Source organism: Sciurus carolinensis, chromosome 13 (genome assembly GCF_902686445.1).
Source record: "Sciurus carolinensis chromosome 13, mSciCar1.2, whole genome shotgun sequence".
Lineage (NCBI taxonomy): Eukaryota > Metazoa > Chordata > Mammalia > Rodentia > Sciuridae > Sciurus > Sciurus carolinensis.
In genome coordinates, this window is record NC_062225.1 from 19,717,072 (window position 1) to 19,736,207 (window position 19,136).

At 32.9% G+C, this 19,136-nt stretch overlaps 1 protein-coding gene across 3 annotated transcripts; it reads left to right on the forward strand.

The window, feature by feature from the left end:
• The first annotated feature begins 1,158 nt into the window (after positions 1-1,158).
• On the forward strand, positions 1,159-15,700 carry Etaa1 (ETAA1 activator of ATR kinase). 3 transcript variants are annotated; one of them, XM_047523070.1, is made up of 6 exons: positions 1,159-1,494; positions 2,642-2,770; positions 3,025-3,101; positions 6,730-6,842; positions 7,083-9,106; positions 12,963-15,700. In XM_047523070.1, the coding sequence occupies exons 1-6, from the start codon at positions 1,272-1,274 to the stop codon at positions 13,079-13,081; spliced, it is 2,685 nt and encodes an 894-aa protein (XP_047379026.1). In that variant the 5' UTR covers positions 1,159-1,271; the 3' UTR covers positions 13,082-15,700. The 3 variants fall into 3 exon arrangements, with proteins under 3 accessions (XP_047379026.1, XP_047379027.1, XP_047379028.1); XM_047523071.1 differs by having other exon boundaries at positions 1,358-2,189; XM_047523072.1 differs by lacking the exon at positions 1,159-1,494 and having other exon boundaries at positions 2,651-2,765.
• The last annotated feature ends 3,436 nt before the right edge of the window (positions 15,701-19,136 follow it).

Below are 19,136 nucleotides of genomic sequence, written 5' to 3' on the forward strand. Positions count from 1 at the left end.
TTGCATTTCCTTTAGGGATATGGTTTGAGGTAGGGGTCATTTTTCCCCCTTCTCCATGTGAATGTCAAATTAACCAAGCATTATTATTTTTTAGAACTCTTTTTCCCATTATTCAGGAGGTTCATGTTTGTCTTAAATGAAGCCTTCATTTATGTGGAAGTTTGTTTTGGGGTGATCTGTTTCTTTTGTCTATCCTTTTACCATTATAAAACTGTCTTAACTACTATAACTGTACCTAAGTCTTGATACCTAGTATATATCCAACTTCATAGTTCTTCAAGAGATTGTGGTTTTTTTTGATGATTTTGGTTCTTTGCATTTTCATATAAACTTTACAATAAACATCATATTGTGTGCACACACACGTAATCCTGCTGGAATTCTGAATGTATATACACTGAATCTGTAGATCAATTTGGGATCAATTTCAACTTGAGTTATGATAGAAGAAATAATAAACAGGTAGAAAGGTGACATAAAAGGACAAGGAAACCCCTCTTTGGAGAGGCTTCTTCTCGGGAAAAACTGATATTTTTACAATAGCGAGTCTTAGAACCCATATATAACCTTTGGTTTATTTAGATTTTCAATTTCTTTCAAAAATATTTTGTAGGTTCTTTCTGGAGAGGTAGGTGACAACCTTGGGTTAACTTTATTCCTAGTTATTTGTTCTCGTACTTTTATAAATCACAATTCTTTAAAACTTCAGTTTTTGTTTGTTGTTAAACTATGGAAGCATAATTGTTTGAATATTGACTTTGTACCCAGTAACTTGATTAAATTATTAATAACTTTCTACTTTCATTTTTCTATGTACATATCATCTATGAAAAATTAGTTTTATTCATTTCTACTCCATACTAGTTCCTCTTAACAAATCCTAAAAACCACAATAATTTGAAACTATGCAATGTGTAGTTTTAGTTATAAATTCAATAAAAAGTTGCTAGTGAATTCAATTTCCTTTCTACCTCTTGATTTATTCTCAGGTACTTTGGCTGGACCACCACCCCTACATTTCCTTCCAATGCGAAAGACCTCCCCTCCAGAGGAGGCTCAGGTCCCAGCTGCAAAAGCGCGCGCAACCAGACCCTGGAGGCTCCGCCCTTCATACAGACGCAACCAATCAGTGGCAGCCTCTCGTGCGCGCCCCACCGGCCAAAATGGCGGCGGCCGTTGGCGCGGCGTCTGGTTTTTAGTGCCGTTGCTCTGCTCCTTCCGTTGCAAAATGTGAAAGAAACGTCTGGTGGAGTGGGGAGGGGGTCGTAGGAATGAGTCGGCGAAGAAAATATGGGGACAGCTCTGCCCCGAAGAACACGCCGCGCACAACGGCGGCGAGCGAGGAATGCAGCTCGGTGGTCGAGCCAGGGAGCAGGCGGCTGAGGTCGGCCCGCCGCTCGGTTCTCCGCGTGGCCGGAGAGGGCCCTCCCGGGCCGACGTGGCAGCAAGAGCAGCGTCCAGCAGTCGCTTCGGGCATTAACAGTAACCCCGAGGGTGAGACGTGGGCAGCGCTGCTGGCCCGCCTTCGGCGCTGTAGCTCCACAGCCCAGCCATTAACAGGAAAATCGGGGGTGGGGTGGGGGTGGAGTCCGGCAGCGTGTTTTCTTTCTGTGGGCCTCTCCCCAGGCGAGTCCCAAAATAACCCTACACCGCTCCCCCACGTCTTTGGACCGCGAGTGTGAGCTCGGCTCTGCCAGTCTGGACCGCCCCGACCCCGGAATGGGTGCTGTGGTTTACCTGTTTGCCGGAGGACTGCTAGTTTCTAGGCTGCCCTGCTGTCAGCAATGGCGAAATTGGAGAATGAGGCGCCAGACCATTGCTTGCAGCGTGTTCCCTGGGGAATTTTTCCCTTTAAACTTTTTTTTCCCCCTGGCTTGCTTGAGAGAAGGGACTGTGAAAAGCCGAGGCTTGTCTCACCGACGCCTGGCTGATGCCTGGCATCATTTTGAAGAAACCGGAAGTTGCTGGCAGTAACATCCCTTAGTGTACTAAAGGAAGGACCCCTTCCATTCTTAGCAGTTTTTGGTTGTTCCACTTTTAAAGACTCATTAATAACTCTAGTTAGAGAAAAATAATATGAAAGCCTTTTTCTAGAGCATGTTCTTAAAATACAGCGTTTGTTACCTTGCATTGTCATTAATTTACAACCATAAAGCAACTCGGAAATCAACACGCCCAAATTATAAAAAGTTGAGTGATGGTAGTCAAAACTTCCCAAGAAATGGATCACGAATTTTTTTTTTTTAAATAATTAATGGAGTTTGTATAGAACTGGTGAAAAGCAGCTAAAAGACTTTTACTGAAGTTTCTGTTGGGATATATTTGATTTGGGAAATGTATCTGTAAGTTACAAGTGGTTCCCCAGATTCTGCCATGCCCAGTCGTAATGAATGGAGAAACTAGGTTATACCCTGTTATACATTTATAGAGGTACCAAAATACCTAAAGATTCTTGCTATTTATTGTGTTAAGTTTATGAAGTCTTAATCATAATTTTTATGCCAAACATTTTAATTTTGGTTAAAGTAATATTAGAAAATTTTATATTGTGACTATTAAAAGTAAACTGTTATTTGTGATATTATGAAATAAAACAATGCTTTAACATGGAACAATTGTTATTTAATAATATTTTATATAGAAAGGTATGAAACACCAAGGAGAGTGCTGAAAATGGATTTTTTATCATGTACCTTCAGTTCTCCAAATGATCCAGATGGACAGAATGATATCTTTTGGGATCAGAATTCTCCAATGACAAAACAGTTAGGTAATTTGTTATTAACATTTTTATGTGGATAAATATTTGATAAATTGTTAAGATTTAACTATAAAATTTTAGGTAACGTCATGAACTTTTAAACAGCAGGTGTTTTTTGAGAATTTATGTGATTTTTATCTCTAATATGTATGTGATGTCTGCATATTTCTAAGCCATACTAATTAAAATCATTTTTTTAAAATGATGGTTTTTTTAATTAAGTTTTTTGGTTTAAAATTTATAAAATATCTTTGTTTCTTTAGGTAAAGGAAAAAGAAAACAGATTTATACAACAGGTAGTGATGAGATTTCGGACATTGTTAATCGTATTGCTCCTCAGGTAAATATCAATAGTTTGTTTTATTTAGTTTAGTTTATTTTAAAATAATGGAAAATTTGTTCTTATCCAGTTCATTTATATGAAAAATGTTTTGTCCTTTATTCTTTTCCAAATACGGCAGCAAAGATAATTTCTTTTCTATTTCTAAAATGCATGTTTTGAAAAAAGAAATATAGTATAAAATTGGTAATATAGTCATCCCTCAGAGTCCATGGGATATTGGTTCTAGGAACTGCCCATAGATACCAAAATCTTTAGATACTAAAGTCCCGAATATAAATGGTGTACTATTACATATAACATTTATATATCCTTCCATTTACTTCTTTTTCCTTCTTTCTCCTTTCCTGCCCCTGGTTCTCACACTTCCTAGGTGAGTATTCTACTACCGAGCTGAACCCTCTAGCCACTTCTAAATTCCTTAAATCATCTCTAGGTTGCTTATACCTAATACCACATATATAGTTGTTTTACTGTATTGTTAAAGAATAATGACAAGAAAAAAGTCTGTGCTACTATTTTGTACAAATGCAGGGTTTTTTCCCCAAACATTTTCAGTCTGCAGTTAGTCAGATCCCTGGTTGTAGAATCTGCAGATACAGAGAGCTAACTGTGTATATTTTCCTAAACATATATATATATATATATATATATTTTTTTTTTTTTTTTTTTTTTTTTTTGACTAGTAATTTTTGACCAGAGCTTGGTTTGTATTTTGTCTTTAATGTTGTGTTTAACAATATCTGGCATCAGTTTTCAAGTTACTAGACTAATAAAATAAGACAATATAAATTTTACCTTTTGTGATATTTTCGCTTTTTGTTATTCAAATCTATGCTCTTTGCTTTGTTATACAAATCTATACTCTTTGCTTTCAATCTATAGTATAGCTTTTCCCCCATTGAAATTTCTCTTAATACTCCCTGTCTTATAAGATCACTAAGAAACAAAAGTGGAAAGAGGACTGGATTTAAATTTAGTCCTCATTCATGCTATGTAACCCTAACCAAGTCATTTAAACTCTACAACCTCCCTTTTGCCATAAACAAAATTATTGCTTGTCTTACTCTCTTCATTTAATCATTATGAAAATTTAATTAGTTAAAAATTATTTATAAATTAGGACACTATAAATGTAAGATGTTAATTATGATTGTTTATTTACTGTAAAAGAACCATATTCAAGAGTTTTTTTATTTCAATTCTTATACTGCTTGAGTGCAATAGAAATATAAGTTTAAGTCATTTGACAAAAAATTATCCAATAACTAATATTTATCATATCAGTCCTATTGCTGTTATTAAGAAGTGTGGATCCAATACACTGAACTTTAACAACATTAAAATCCAAAGATCATTCACTTTTTGCTGTGTCTTCTCTGAAGGAATTGTATTTTTTTTTCCTAACTTCTCCTAAATGGTTACTGTATGTTGACCACAGACAATAGATGGCACTGGCCCAATATGTGGTTATCAGGAATCACCATCATCTAGGTAGAGAAGACAGGAAATAAATTTTTTCTTAGCAGCTATAAAATATCCAGAATTACAGCTAGCACAGTCAAAACAACTCTGTTGCTACTAGTTCTACATTCCACATTTGGCATGTCATAGAAATTTATTTTACCTACAGTTCATTAGTTAAATAGCATTTGTGCCACAATACTACTTACTCCATAAGTTAACAATAGATCTTCATTAATTGTGGGTTTCACATGAAAGAAGCATAATAAAATGTGTTTGGGCTGGCCAGCCTAAATAGTTATAAAAAAATAGTTGAGTAAATTATTGGATCCTTTACCTAAATAGGCTGGAAATAATAGCTCACCATAAAGAAATGGCAATATTACACAAGTGGTAACTTGTGTAAAAGAAAAACTACAGTGAAATTAGTTGCTTATAAATATTACCCTCTTCAACTGAGCACTTTTAAAGCATATAAATCTTTGATAACATCAATGTCTCTTTAAAAACTTGTCATGTTCTCAGAATGACAAATCTTTATGTTCTTTATTTTTAGGTAAGTTATCCTGAAATCGTTACTTAATTTCGCACTAATGTTTTTTAGAGATGACTTTTGTTTTAAATTTGCTCTTCATTTTATTAGTCATTTTGCTTTTTGCAGCATTAACTTTTTATACAGTACTGTTTATGGATGGTGTATATCTTCTCTATTATTTATACAACTTTACACAGCATATTCTTTAGGATGAACTGAAGTAATGTGTTTAGATACCTTATAGAGCACCTAGATTGTAGTTGTGAATCAGTAAGTTATTTAATTATTAATGATAAATTTAAAGTGTAATACTTAGAAATAGTACACAAACATAAAAAGGACTTTTGATACGTAAGGCGGAATAGTGGCACATACACTTTTCATAATTTAATTCCTGAAAATTAAATGAATTTAAAATTGGTAAGTGAGCAGTTCATAATTAAATTATTAAGAATATTATTTTCCTTAAATTCAAGATTGTGAAAACAAAATGGGAAATACTGAGTCCAAAAGTGACATTGATTTCCTAATTTACAAAGCTAAAGTCAGGTAGGTTCAAGTGCCTATTCAGAAAATTGCTTATTGATTCATTGAATATATTAAAATACCAAGTTATAGGGTTGCTGTCAAATTACTTACAAATAAAATAAGCATTTTCTTGTGTCTAGCACTGTACTAGATATATACTACGCTATCATAGGAAGACTCCTTGTCTTTGAGTACCTTATAATGTAACCATAAGACTTTCTTTTTAACTTGTGTGATGGTTACTTGTGTTCATTCTAGTTACCCTAAAAATATAGTAAAGCCTGGCTATCAATTTGATTTATCAATTTAGTTTGCAATTAATATGAAGCTCATTCTCTTTTTGTTTGACCAAATGACTAAAAAGTAAAGCAAATTATCCAGATTTAAAATTACTTTTCCTAGATTTTATCCGGCTTAAAGTTTTTCTGTGTTCTCTACTTACTGTTTGTTCTTATCCCTAGCTCATTTTTAGCATTAATTCTGACCTTGCTCTTATCTCTAACTTAATTCTGACATTAATTCTAAGGTTCTCAATTTCAGTCAACAGAAATTGCCCAACTTTAGACAAAGAATAACAGGGATAAGGAAAATTTGGACAATTAGATATTATAGAAAGAAATCCCCTATGTATCTGTTCATTTTTAATTGTGATAATACTACCACAATTCGCTGCTTTCTAATAACAAAGATCTTTTTTAATGAGGATCTTATAATAGCTGAACTTTATCATCAGTTTTCTTTTAATCAAAATATGCTTTTACATGCACATATTAAATATACATTTGACAAATAATTTACTTCTTAAAAAATAATTTAAAAAATATCAAATTCTTAATTGTGAAAATTTTCACTCTCTGGAACATAAATGGATCACTTCTTGTAATTTGTTATTGCCATTCCCCAATTTCTCATTGTCCTTGGGTTTGTTGAGTAACTGTCACTTCACAAGAATTTATTGCTCTAGAAATATAATTTAAAGTAGTTAGTTTTCATTTTTCTTGTTTTTTTCTTTTCTTGCTTGTGCACATGCACACTCTCTCTTTTCTGTTTGTGTGTGTGTGTGCACACCTTCACACCTCTCTTTTCCTCCCTCTGTCAAAGGATGAGAAGCCAACAACAAACTCCATGCTGGGCATGTGGATTGGTGCATCTGCTATTCCTTGTACTCCCAGTGTAGCAAAAGAAAAATCAAGAGTAAAAATCAGCTGTACAAAGTGAGTTCAGACTCTAGCTTTTCTAAGATTCAATGAAGAAAATATTTTTAATGTTTTGTTTCTGTGAACATATCAAATTTGCTAATAAAATTTCTTTAGTTTTGACATAAAATTTTGGAGTTAAAATAATTGTGCTAAATTTTGGAGTTTTAAGTAAATAACAGTTATCCTTAATGACAATTGAATATTTATAATGACTTAGGATATTTCTTAATATAATTTTTTAATATTGTTTGATAGGTTAAAAACACAAAATCGAGAAAAAGAACTTATGAAATTGGCTAAACAATTTGATAAAAATATGGAAGAGCTAGATGTGATTCAAGAGCAAAACAAGAGGAATCATGATTTTATCCAGGCAATTTCAGAAACAGAGGCTTTACATAATTATAATGATTGTGTGCAGATGCATCCAGTACATGATATGGTTCCAAAAATAGATAATGCTATAATAAAGACACCAATGAAAGGAAACACCAGGATATCTGTGGCAAATGATCAAAACAGCAGTCAGAAGCCATTTGACCAAAATGCTGAAGCAGCCTTTAATGCCATTTTTGATGGTTCTACCCAGAACTGCAGTGGACGGTTAAGCCAAGATCTGTCAGACGCTTCTCTGAACACTAGCAAAAATGCTTTGAAAGAGGAGAAAATCATTACTAATGGTACTGTGGTCACTGAAGAACTGCCAAGTAAAATCCCAGATTCACTTTATCCACGAGTAGATCTTCCCATAATGACAAAATCATGTGTGACTCCCTATAATAAAGAGCCAGAAGCTTCTAGTAAGCACATGGGTACATTTACTACCAGTGATTTTGAGGATGATTGGGAAAGAGTGCTAAGTAATGAACCTTTTGTTATGCAAAATGTTGAAATGCTTGAACATTTCCCCTCTAGAACTGCCCAGATTACTGATCATAAGGGAATTTGTACCTTTATTAGTAAAAAAGATGAAAGTATATCAAGAACAAATAAAAGTCTAGATGCCAAGTTAGGATATTCAAAAATATTACAAGATCTTCCTGCAAAAAAACATAACAGAGAACCAATAGATACTGGAAAATACAGATTTTTGTCAAATCCAAATGATAAGTCAAGACAGTTATCATCCACTGGAAATAAAATGAAATTTGGGAAATCTTTCAGTAAAATTGTTATTCAAGACAAAACTCAAGATTGTACAGTTGCATCTAATCTGACAAAAGTAAAAGAAGATATCCCTATGAACTTTACTTCTAATGTAAATACTTCTGAAAAGAAGTCTGCTTTGAACACAAAACTTTCTAGTGAACAAAAAAATAAGTTCATTTTTGATCAGTCTTTCAAAGTACCTGTTAATATTGATCCTTTTGACACTTCAACTTTGGACCGTGAAACAATTATTAATAAAACAGATCAGACTTGTACATCAAAGTTAGGTTCTTTTTTTGATGATTGGAATGATCCATCGCTTGCCAATGAAATTATTAAAGCATGTCATCAATTAGAGACTTCTTGGGAAGCTGATGATGTAGATGATGATTTGTTATATCAAGCATGTGATGACATTGAAAGACTAACTCAGCAACAGGACATTTTAAAGGACAGCAAAACATCAGAAAGTATCCTTGAGATCAATAATAGTTCCAAACATGAAGCCAAAAATATGTCTACTATATCTAAACAAGGAAGTCAGTTGGCACAATCAAATCATTTGAATCTGGGCAGCATTACAGTACAGGCATCTTCCTTGACAGATAGAACACAAATAAATAAATCAGTGAAGATGGAGAAAAGGGAAATGAGTAGAAATTCTCCAGATTTTTTGGGTACTACAACAGACTTGACTTTGTACTCTAAGAACTCAAATTGTCAGATGAATAATCTGCATGTGAATAACAGTGATGTTCCAATACAAGCACACAGTTCCAGATCCGTTTTTATAGGAAGTTCAAGTCTGAATGTGAATTCAAATCAAATGAGCACAGTAATTGCTACTAATAAGAAACTGAATACTCATCAACCCTCCCATAGGCCCCAAACAGATGAAGCACAAAGTGAGCTTAACAAAGCAGTTAGATTTTCCAAGTATACTTTTACAAAGACAAAAAATCCTCAGATTCTTTCTCAGCTTAATCAAAATTGTGTAGAAAGAAGTTTGACTGTCACCAAAATTATACAGGGTTTTGAGAAAAAGAAAACTGTCAACTCATTACTTGGGGAAGCTGATCAGCAAAAGTCTTTGGTAAAAATTTCTGAATCTTTGAAACAGTCTTCAAAAGGTATGTATGAAATAGTTTCCTTTTAAAAGCAGTAAAACTAGTTATTGTTTTGTAGGTTGTATGTGAGGTAAAACTATGGTTTTTAACTGGAATTCTTAAAGTGATTCTTAAAATTAATTTTGCTAAATACATGAAATATAGGTGGTTTACTTTTCAGAAGATTACATTGGATTCTTTCCCAGCACTTATCATGATCAGCATCTAGTAGGTACCCTGTTGAACAGTTTATGAATTATTTCTTAGAAAATCATACTTTCGAATGTATAGGTATAAAGTGTTAGGTTTAATGTTGTATTATTTAGTAAGTTATTTACTAAGTATTCATTGTTTTAGAACTTAATCTTACTCCTACTTTTAGCAGAACAGTGAATAATAGTTGACATTTTGGAGCTTTCTACTTAAACACCTTTGCTAGTATAATATCTAATGTAGACTTCAGTGCTAGTTTTGATGATTAAAATGGTGATTAACTTACAAATAAGATATATCCTGTCATTTTCAATTCTTCATTTCCTCTTTTTCCCACCTCTTCATTCTATCAAAAAGTTCCTTTGGTCATACCTTAAAAATTGTATCTACAGGGACTAGGGCTGTGGCTCAATGGTGGAACACATGCCTTGCACATGTGAGGCACTGGGTTTAATCCTTAGCACCACATAAACATAAAATAAATAAAGGGTAAAAAAAATTATATCTACAAATGACCCATCTTTCTTACTCTCTGTCATTACCAATTTTATCCAATACATTTTTTGACTAGATGACTACAGTTTTTTTAGATTTTCCCTTTCAATTCTAGTCTCCAAATAGCAGAATAGTCTTTAAAACCAGATAGGCAAACACGACATTTCTATGTGTAAAATGAATCGTTGATGGCTACACATCATATTTCAAATAAAGTCTTAACTTTATACTGAGATCTAAAAGGTTCTGAATTATGTCTCCTTAACCTGCCTATTTATTAAGGTTCAGCTATACCAACTCTTCATTTTCTCGAACAGAATAAGTTCTTTCCTGGGCCAAGAACTTAGACTATGCTATTCCTTTGACATAACAACTCCTTTCCAACATTTGACCTCCACCATCTCACTCTTTCATTGTTTCAACATACGTTTTAATTTCTTGCAGAGCACTCCTTGAAGAGTCTATAACTGGGTCTTTTCTTTGTATTCTACTGTTTCTTAATACTTTTATTCTTTTCATCAGCAGTTGGAATTAAATATTTAGTTTCTATAACACTTAGACCTACCACAGCATCTGGCATGTAGAACATGCCTAATCACTATCTGGATGAACATTATGCAATATAATATAAAAAGCCTGTTATTCACTGATACTATTATATTTTCTATAAGGGAATATATCCAGCATTATCTATTTATGGTTCTTAATGCCCAGTACTCTTTCCTAGCTTCATGTTTTTACATAATCTGCTTTCTTCACCAAAAACAGCATCCTCCATACATACATGAAATCTCCCTGTCCAGTTTCCATTTATCCTTTAATATGCAATGTGTTTCTACCTATCCAGAATGATTTAGATTTACTTTATCTGGAATGCTAACTTTATAGCACTTACTATGCTGATTTGTAATTATAGATTTTCTCACTCTCCCTCACTTGAAGCTAACTTCAGTACTCATAATTTTATGTTGATCAGTGCTTATGAATGAGTTTTTAGTTTCTTTTAATATTAGGTCATTTTTATGTCATGTAGATGACATGTCATGACATGTTTTTGTTGGCATTACTGCTACAACTTTTCTATTTAAGTCACGCCCCCTCTTTTGTATTAGCTTATAACAGTAATCTGCTAGTTGCTTAAAAGGTAAAAAGAAAACAGTGGAAAGAAGGTGTTATGTGTACACATGTGTACACATTTGAATAGACAGAATTATATACCCACTATTTGACAACTTGCTTTTGCTTTTATTTAATATATTATATCCATCTTCTATTAGTACATGCAGATTTGCTTATGTGAATACGTGATATGTCTTATGGATATACCATGATAACTGTTTGTCTACAGATGGAAATTTCAGTTGGTTGTAGTTTATTTTAATTATAAACGATAGTGAAACAATACTATAGTGAATATACTTTTACTTAAATTTCTGCTTGTTTATTTGATTATATCTGCTAATATTAAATAGGAATTTGAATTTTGATGGATCTCCAATTTTTTCTCCAAAATAATTGCATCAATTTATAAACTTATCAACACTGACAATGAGTATTTCTCCATATTATAGCCCAAACTACCAGTAGGTACAACCATGCTTCATAAATATACATTTACTTACATACAGTCATAATTTTAAAAACGAATATTTGAATTTTCCAAAATACCTACCTACCATCCTATCTGCATTTTTTTATGGATGGGTAATCTACCTGTTATCTTACCTTACCCGTTCTTCCTGTAAGCTTATCCATAGTCTTTAATCTCTTGATTAGTATTGACCTTACTAATGTTTTCTGTTGTTTCTACTTCCTTCTACTTTGGTGTGTAGTAAGCTGCTCTCCAGGGAATGTATTTGAAGCAAAACCCATTTAACTCATGGATTTGAGACCAGATTTGGTAAACTATGGCTTGTCCAAATACAGCCTACAGCCAATATTTATATAGGAAGCACATTAAAAATGGTTTTTACATTTTAAATGGTTGGGGAAAAAAAACCAAAAGAAGACTAATATTTAATTACATTTGAAAATTGGAGTTCAGATTTCTTCATGCATAAAGTTTTATTTGAAAGCAGCACATCATTTGTTTACACATTGTGAGTATTTTCATGGTACAATGTAGGATATTTTGTGCATTGTAATAAAGAAATCATATGGTTCTCAAAAATTAACATATTTACTTCCTAACCTTATAGTGAAACAAAATTTTCTGACCCCTGTATTTTAAAATCAAATTTAAGAAGAGCCACTTTTACTTAGTACTTTGCAATCGTTTCACTTTGCAACTAGATTTTTAATATACATTGAGTTAAAGGAAGTGCTGATTTCAGGAAGTTATATTCTTTTCAGCCTTTGTGTATTATTAACTTGTTTTCCTTCCATCCTTATACTCAGTTGAATGTAAACTCTGTATGAGTGTATATTCTGAACTGTTGGTTTCTTAGCTGTGAGACTAAAATATTAGCTAATTAGTCAAGCTAATCATAAAGTATTTTTAAGTATTTTTTTTAGAAATATGGTTCAGTCTGTTAGATAACTGGCTTGGGAAATAAAAGACATCAGAATTATCTTGGGGTATAAATATTTCTTACCCTAAATATCTTTTCCCAATTTACATTATATCAGGAAAGGAAGGTATATTTTGTGAAGTACCTCCTTTAATTAACATGAGAAATGTCTTATAACAGATTTATCTTTTTCTAAATGTCAGTATATAAATATAGCTTATCTTATAGTAAAATACATTATTTGAGGTACTGATATCTAATTTAATTCATTATATTTTTACTACTTTTCTATTTAAGTTTATATAATGTTTAAAATCCTTAAGATATATACATTTATAAGTGTTTAAGATATGTACATTTATAAGTCAGATATCATCCCTAAGAATTATTTGTTGGGTATTAAAAAAAAAAACAGTTTTCAATCAAATTGAATTTTGTCACACTGAAGAAAAATGCCTCAAATAGCGACAAATCCATCAGTGCTTGATTTTTCTTTTGACATAGAGCATTGTATCTGTATGTATATACTTGGAATTTTATATTTATTTAGTATCATTTAATAGCTATAGTAAATCGGGATAATAAAAAAGCAAAACTTAAAGCACATGTTCAAAATGACTTTATAAGTTACAAAATTAAGACATATTTTGTTTAATTTTTAGAGGAAGATGAGAAAAATAGGAAGTACTCTCCTGAAGAAATTCAGAGAAAAAGACAAGAAGCCCTGGTTCGAAGAATGGCCAAAGCACAGGCATCATCTGTAAATTCAACTCCCACTTAATTTCTTTAATGAAATACTGGTTTGAAGACTTATAGGTTATTAATAACTATCTATGATAGGAGATATTTTTTCTTAATTTCTCTGTGAGAAATTTAATTCTGACTTGCAAAGCATGGACTTCTACTTTATTATTTAATAAATCAGTGTTTGCAATGGTAAATGAAACCTTTCCTTGAGGATCTATATGAAAATTTTGGAAAGTTAGCAATTATGTACTAAGATTATACAAAAGAAATTGTAGTTATATTTTTAAATATTATGATTTTCAGATGATCATCAAAAATATGTAATATACAAAAATGTCTTCTAATACAGAGCTTCAGTTTACTAAGTTAAGTAGTCTATTTTGGTAGTTTTCAGTAACTATTGCTCAAGGTTTTTATACATCTCTGAATTTTAATTAATACTTTCATTTTCCTAGGAACATGCTTGGTTTGAAAATAAACAACTTTGGCTTATTTTTAGGGAAATTATTATTTTCAATTCATACTTAGAAGTAGGCTTGAATTTTTATATTTCAACAATGTGATACAATTTGGAAACTTTCCACCATTAGGAAAAAAAAGGCTAGCTTAGAAAAAGGGAAGGAGGAGTATATTAGCTCTATAAGTAAAATAGTATCATTAACATTTAGAACTGGCAGAAACTTTAGACATTGTCCAATTCAGCTTTATTTTATAGGTGAGAAAAATCAGTAGTTAATTTTCAAAATCAGGGGCAAGTTAAAACTGTTCTTATGTTAGAATGATTATTTTGGACACCTCGACAATTTTACCATTTGCTTCAAAGTACTAGTGCATAAAACAACTTGAGGGAGCATTAATTATTTTATAGTACAAAAAACATAATTAAAAGCACATTAAGGACTATTTAATACAATGCTTATTGTTCCTTATTTTAAAGAATTAATTAATCTCTCCAGGATATAAGAATGAAAGTCTCTTTTTAGTTTTCCTGTAACTGCAATTTCTTGTCAATTAATTAATTTTATTAATTTTGCTAATTGTTTCTTTCTTTTTCCTCTTCCCTTCTTCCTTCTGTTTTGCTCATTTTGAATTTGCTGAGCCAGTAATATAAGTCTATCTAGAGAGTATAAGGCAATGAGGAAACTTCATTTTGTCATAATGGCTGCAGGAGACCTAAGGAAAGTTATAGATATGAAACACCTATCATGATATGGTATTCACCACTTCAGGTGTCTTAGACCTATGATGGTGTGGTATTTATTGCTCTTCAGGTATGTGTATCATTTTATAAATGATATTTTTACATATGAGGTAGAGTAACAGATTTTAAGTAACCTATATTATTTGTCTAAGAAAATATATGTAAAAAAGAACCTAAATTCTGGTAAGTTTTTATGTAAGAAAACGAAGGGGATCTTTTCCAAATTGGCTTCACTGTGATGACTGTATTTTGATTATCTCTATTTTTGCATCAATTCTTCCTGCTTGCTGCAGGACTCAACCTAATAAGTCTGCTTCTTTGAAACTCATACCTGACCGTATTCACTGGAATTTCTGTGTGACTCTTTCTCTTTAAAAGGAAACTTTTTAGCATTTTAGATGGGGGTGGGGGTGTATTGACCCAGCACATCTGAACCTGAGCATGATAGGGTTTCTAGGGTTACCTTTGCTGTTCAAACTTTTCTGCTTTCCTATCTTGGCTTTTCTTCTTTTAGCCTTTGTTGGAAACACTAAGTGTTGAGTAGGCCATGAATGAGCAAAGGACTGCCTAGTTTGTCTGGCTTGGTTCTTTTTAGTCTCTAGGGAATGTGTCTCCATAAGGTGAAGGAGCAACTGGTAGGCTGGCAGCTTTATTCTAGTTCAGGCTCTGGTGCTGTTCATTCATTGCAGAGCGGAACCTCTCATTATTCTTTTCCCATTATAAATATAACCCTGATCCAAATACACACAGACACAGTCAGTGGTATGTAGACATGAACCACACTGTGTAAAACACTGCCTTATATTAGTGTGCACTACCCTATTATAACTAACCTTTAACAAGAAGAGAGATAACCTTATTCATCTTTAACTACTTGATACTAATATTTAGTGGTTACTCATGAAATTTTGAATGAATTTATTTAGACTCAGGTTGCAGAGATTCTTGTCCCATCTAAATCAGGTTGACTCATTCGCTGATCTTCAGGGTTGGAAAATGATTCTAGGAACAAATTAGATTTAGTTTAACACTGATTGGTGTAAATGATAATTTATGTAGAATCCGAACCATGGTTTTTATGCTGTTGTGTTCATAATCACTTGTGGAATTTAAAAACAAAACACCAAATTTATCCTTGTGCCTTCTCTTATACCTCATAAATGAATACATATAGGGATTGATTTCAGGTGTGTGTCTTTAAAGATTATTGACTAGTAAATCATAATTGCTAAATGTTTTATTTACCAGGAATGATTTTAAGCACTTTAACTGTATTATTTTGTGTGTCTGACAAGTCATTAATAAAGTAACAATTTTACCCCTATTTTAAAAATAGGGAAAGTAAACAGATTAAATGACTTTCTCAAAATCACACAATTAGAAGGTAGAACCGAAGTTTGAACCCCAGTATTGTGATTTTTTTTTTTTTTTTTTTTTTTTTTTTTTTTTTTTTTTTTTGGAACAGGTGAATTAAGAGTTATAAGTCAGGAGTAGAAATGAGGCACAAATAGAAGCATGCAACACTCAAACAGAACCAAATTTGCTATTTTTGGGAAAAAAAAAAAAAAAAAGGCAATTGTGTGATTAGCCACTTCCTCCCTCAAAAACTTGTCAGAGGAGGGTAGGGAATGAGTCTTGTGGCAGAGCTAATGGGTGCCCCTGGGTTTTTGAATGATCTCTGGGGCTCTTTCAGAACCTGATTGAAGGCTCATAGCTGAGACTTCATAGTGAATACAGCCAGACCCTGTAGAATGGTGAAGCCCTGGGCACTGATTTTGGTGTACATCATGGGCTGGGATTCTGCTTCTGGTCTGGGTGGGAGCAAGAGAGGCCATAGGTGAAGGTAGCCTCCATGCACAAGCAGCATGTTGGTACCATTGGGTATTCATGGGTCTTAGAAAGGAACTTTTCCTTAAACTTAAACTGGCTGTAGACATTGAAGCTAAAGCCCTCAGTTACCAGGGACTGCAGTAGTTCAAAGGGAGCTTCCAGAGTCACCAGGCCAAGAAATGTTATGTAGGGTTAGCATAAGTATGAGAGGGGGAAAAAAAATTGTGATCTTAGCTGTTTAATATACTGTCATCTGTGGAAACAATTCATAAGAACCAATGATCTATGGAAACTATTTGAACAGGAAAGAATTAAAGCATTTCAGGCATTCGTGCCAGAAATGAGTATCCTATATGTATTTTAATTTTATAGCTCAGGACAATTTCTTTCCAATCCCAATTTCTGTTTCCGATAACTACTGAGTTTTATGTGTTTGGATGGGTAAAGGTTGATTATATGACTGTACATTGAGGTTGCCTCTTTTTTCATTCAACTATTAAAGAAAATAAGGAAATACATAAAATATATAGCTGTTTTTAAATGTCTTCATTTTATTTCATTGTTTTAGTATTACCTCTGTGTGTTCCAGTTTTAATCAATTAAGGAAAACTTAATGTCCTAGTCTAAGATAAGGCATATTTCAAGCTTCTAGTGAAACTCCAATCTGGGTAGTAAAATTATGGTTTCTGGTTAGTTGCACATTGTATAAAGTAGTGATATCACTTCAGAATGTTTTTGGCTTATGTGGGTTCTTTGTATTCATATTTACCATATTAGAAATATTTATTGGTACATTTAGAAGACTGAATTATCATGTTAATGGACATCCTTACAAAAAATACGTTTTCTAAAACAAATGAGTAAGAAAAATAGCATTGTTTATATTTTTGGCAAATCTTTTCATATTTGACTTTACAAAAGATAGCTAGATTCTCGAGTTGTGTGCATTTAATTCATTTTAGTATGTTGTTACAATTAAATATTAGAAGAAAGTTTAATCTCACACAGATATGTACTGTAGTTGGGAAAGGAAGAAGTATTGTAATAGTCTTAAAGGTAATTGTGGATATTCTTTGAAACGTGTCAGTTTCTTAAGTTAGTTCTAAATAGAATAACAGGAACCACATATACCCTTCTTACTAAACCAACCAAATGGGGCTGGGGGGGGAACTATGTGAGAAAGTGGATTTCAGGACACTAAATATCAAACAATTAGGGAAGTAATGGGTCTATATAAATGAATGATTAGCACTGGAAATAAGAACATGGTCCCCAACAACGCTTCAAAATTCCTGTTTATACAATGCATTAGGGTTCTCTAGAGGACTAGAACCAATGGAATATACATATAATTATAAAAGGATTTTTATTAGATTGACTTATATGATTAGAGGCTGGATAGTCCCACAGTGGCTGTCTGCAAATTAAAGAGTCAGAGAAACCAATAGTCCAAGAAGTAAGAAGCCTCACAAGAGGGACCAAGGATGCAGCCACAGTCCTAGGCTGAAGGCCTAACAGCTCCCTGGAGAGTCACTGGTGTGAGTCCCAGTTCAAAGACTGAAGAAGCTGAAGTCTGATATCAGCAGGTGATGGCAGCATGAAAAAACACCTGCTCAAGAATTGCACATTCACCAGGGGGCAAGCTTTCTGTTTCATCCAAGGACAGATCTTACCTCATTTGCTGACCCACATGCCAAGTCATCTATGCAAAGACCCTCATAGACATCCAGAAGTGTGCTTTACCAATTTTCTAGGCATAAACTAGTTAAATTAACAACACAGATTAACTATCAGACAAAGTATGTTAACCAAATAATTATATAAAATGCCACCTTTTTAGCTTGCTCAGTCCACAGGTCACAACACGATAAATAAATCATGATGAGTGACCAATTATGTCACTTCTTTCAAAATCTGCCAGTGATTAGTTACTGCCTATGTATAGTTCAGTTCATACACTGAATGCAAAATTTGTGTACTTTTGTTTATTTCCTGTAAGACACTCATTTTTGACATGTTAGGAAAATAGATAATTGAAATAAACAGTAAAGAAAGTGCAACAAAAAAATGTACTCACATTGGAAGTGAAAGCAAAGTCCACTATAAGTAGAGTTGGAGAAGAAATAACTTGTTGAGAATGTTAGCACCTTTGAAAGGACTAAGCAGAGACACTTAACAAGGGCAAACATGAATGGGAAAAGTGGTTGTGATAAGAAGAATGAAGATGTCCCAGAGGAGATGACACTGGCAAAAAGAACTTCACTTTGGAGAAAGTCTCCTCAATTTAATGATATTAAAAGTACAAAGTTTAAAATGTTGGAAGATGATCCAAACTTGGAAAGGAGTACAACTCAGTGGCATAAAGAGATGCTTTTTATTTTTTATTTAGACTGCATTTTGATTCCTTGTACACAAATGGGTCACATCATTTTGTTTCTATGGTTGTGCATAATGTAGATTCATACCATTTGTGTAGTCATGCATGTACATAGGGTAATGATGTCTGTCTTATTCCACCATCTTTCATGCCCCCCTCCCTCTTCATTTCCATTTACATAATCCAAGTGAGAGAAGAGTTGTTTCTTTATTGTAAGTTATGAGACGAAGAAAGGCAAGTCCTGTCTAAATTTTTTTCAAAAAGGATTATTCTCATCATTTCTGATGTTTTATATAATGTTTTCCTGGTTTTTAAAAAAATTATACATTCACTACTGACAGAGCTTTTAGTTTTTTGAAAAACATTTTTTAAAAAGTCAGAACAACTGTAAATTTTCTCATATATATTAGGGTTACTTTATATAGTTTCAGCTTTCATGATCATTTCTATGGTCCTGCATTCCCATGCAAAGCATGAGCTGTCTATACATGGTCACCTTTTTATACTTTGCTTGAAATAGTACAATATAAGTCTATGAAAATAGACTGCCTAGACTGATAAGTTGATAATGCATATTGGAAACCCTAAAGCAATTACTAAAATAACAAAATACAGTTATAACTAGTAATCTAGTATGGAAAAATAGAAAGTTCTAGAAGAAGAGGAAAAGGGGAGGAGGAA

What these genes read in the sequence shown, in the direction of transcription:
- Etaa1 (XM_047523070.1), top strand. Translation starts at nt 1,272, where the DNA reads ATGAGTCGGCGAAGAAAATATGGGGACAGCTCTGCCCCGAAGAACACG. An exon ending in GTAAAAATCAGCTGTACAAA is followed by an intron (nt 6,843 to 7,082) that starts GTGAGTTCAGAC and finishes ATTGTTTGATAG; the next exon opens with GTTAAAAACACAAAATCGAG. An exon ending in TTTGAAACAGTCTTCAAAAG is followed by an intron (nt 9,107 to 12,962) that starts GTATGTATGAAA and finishes TTTAATTTTTAG; the next exon opens with AGGAAGATGAGAAAAATAGG.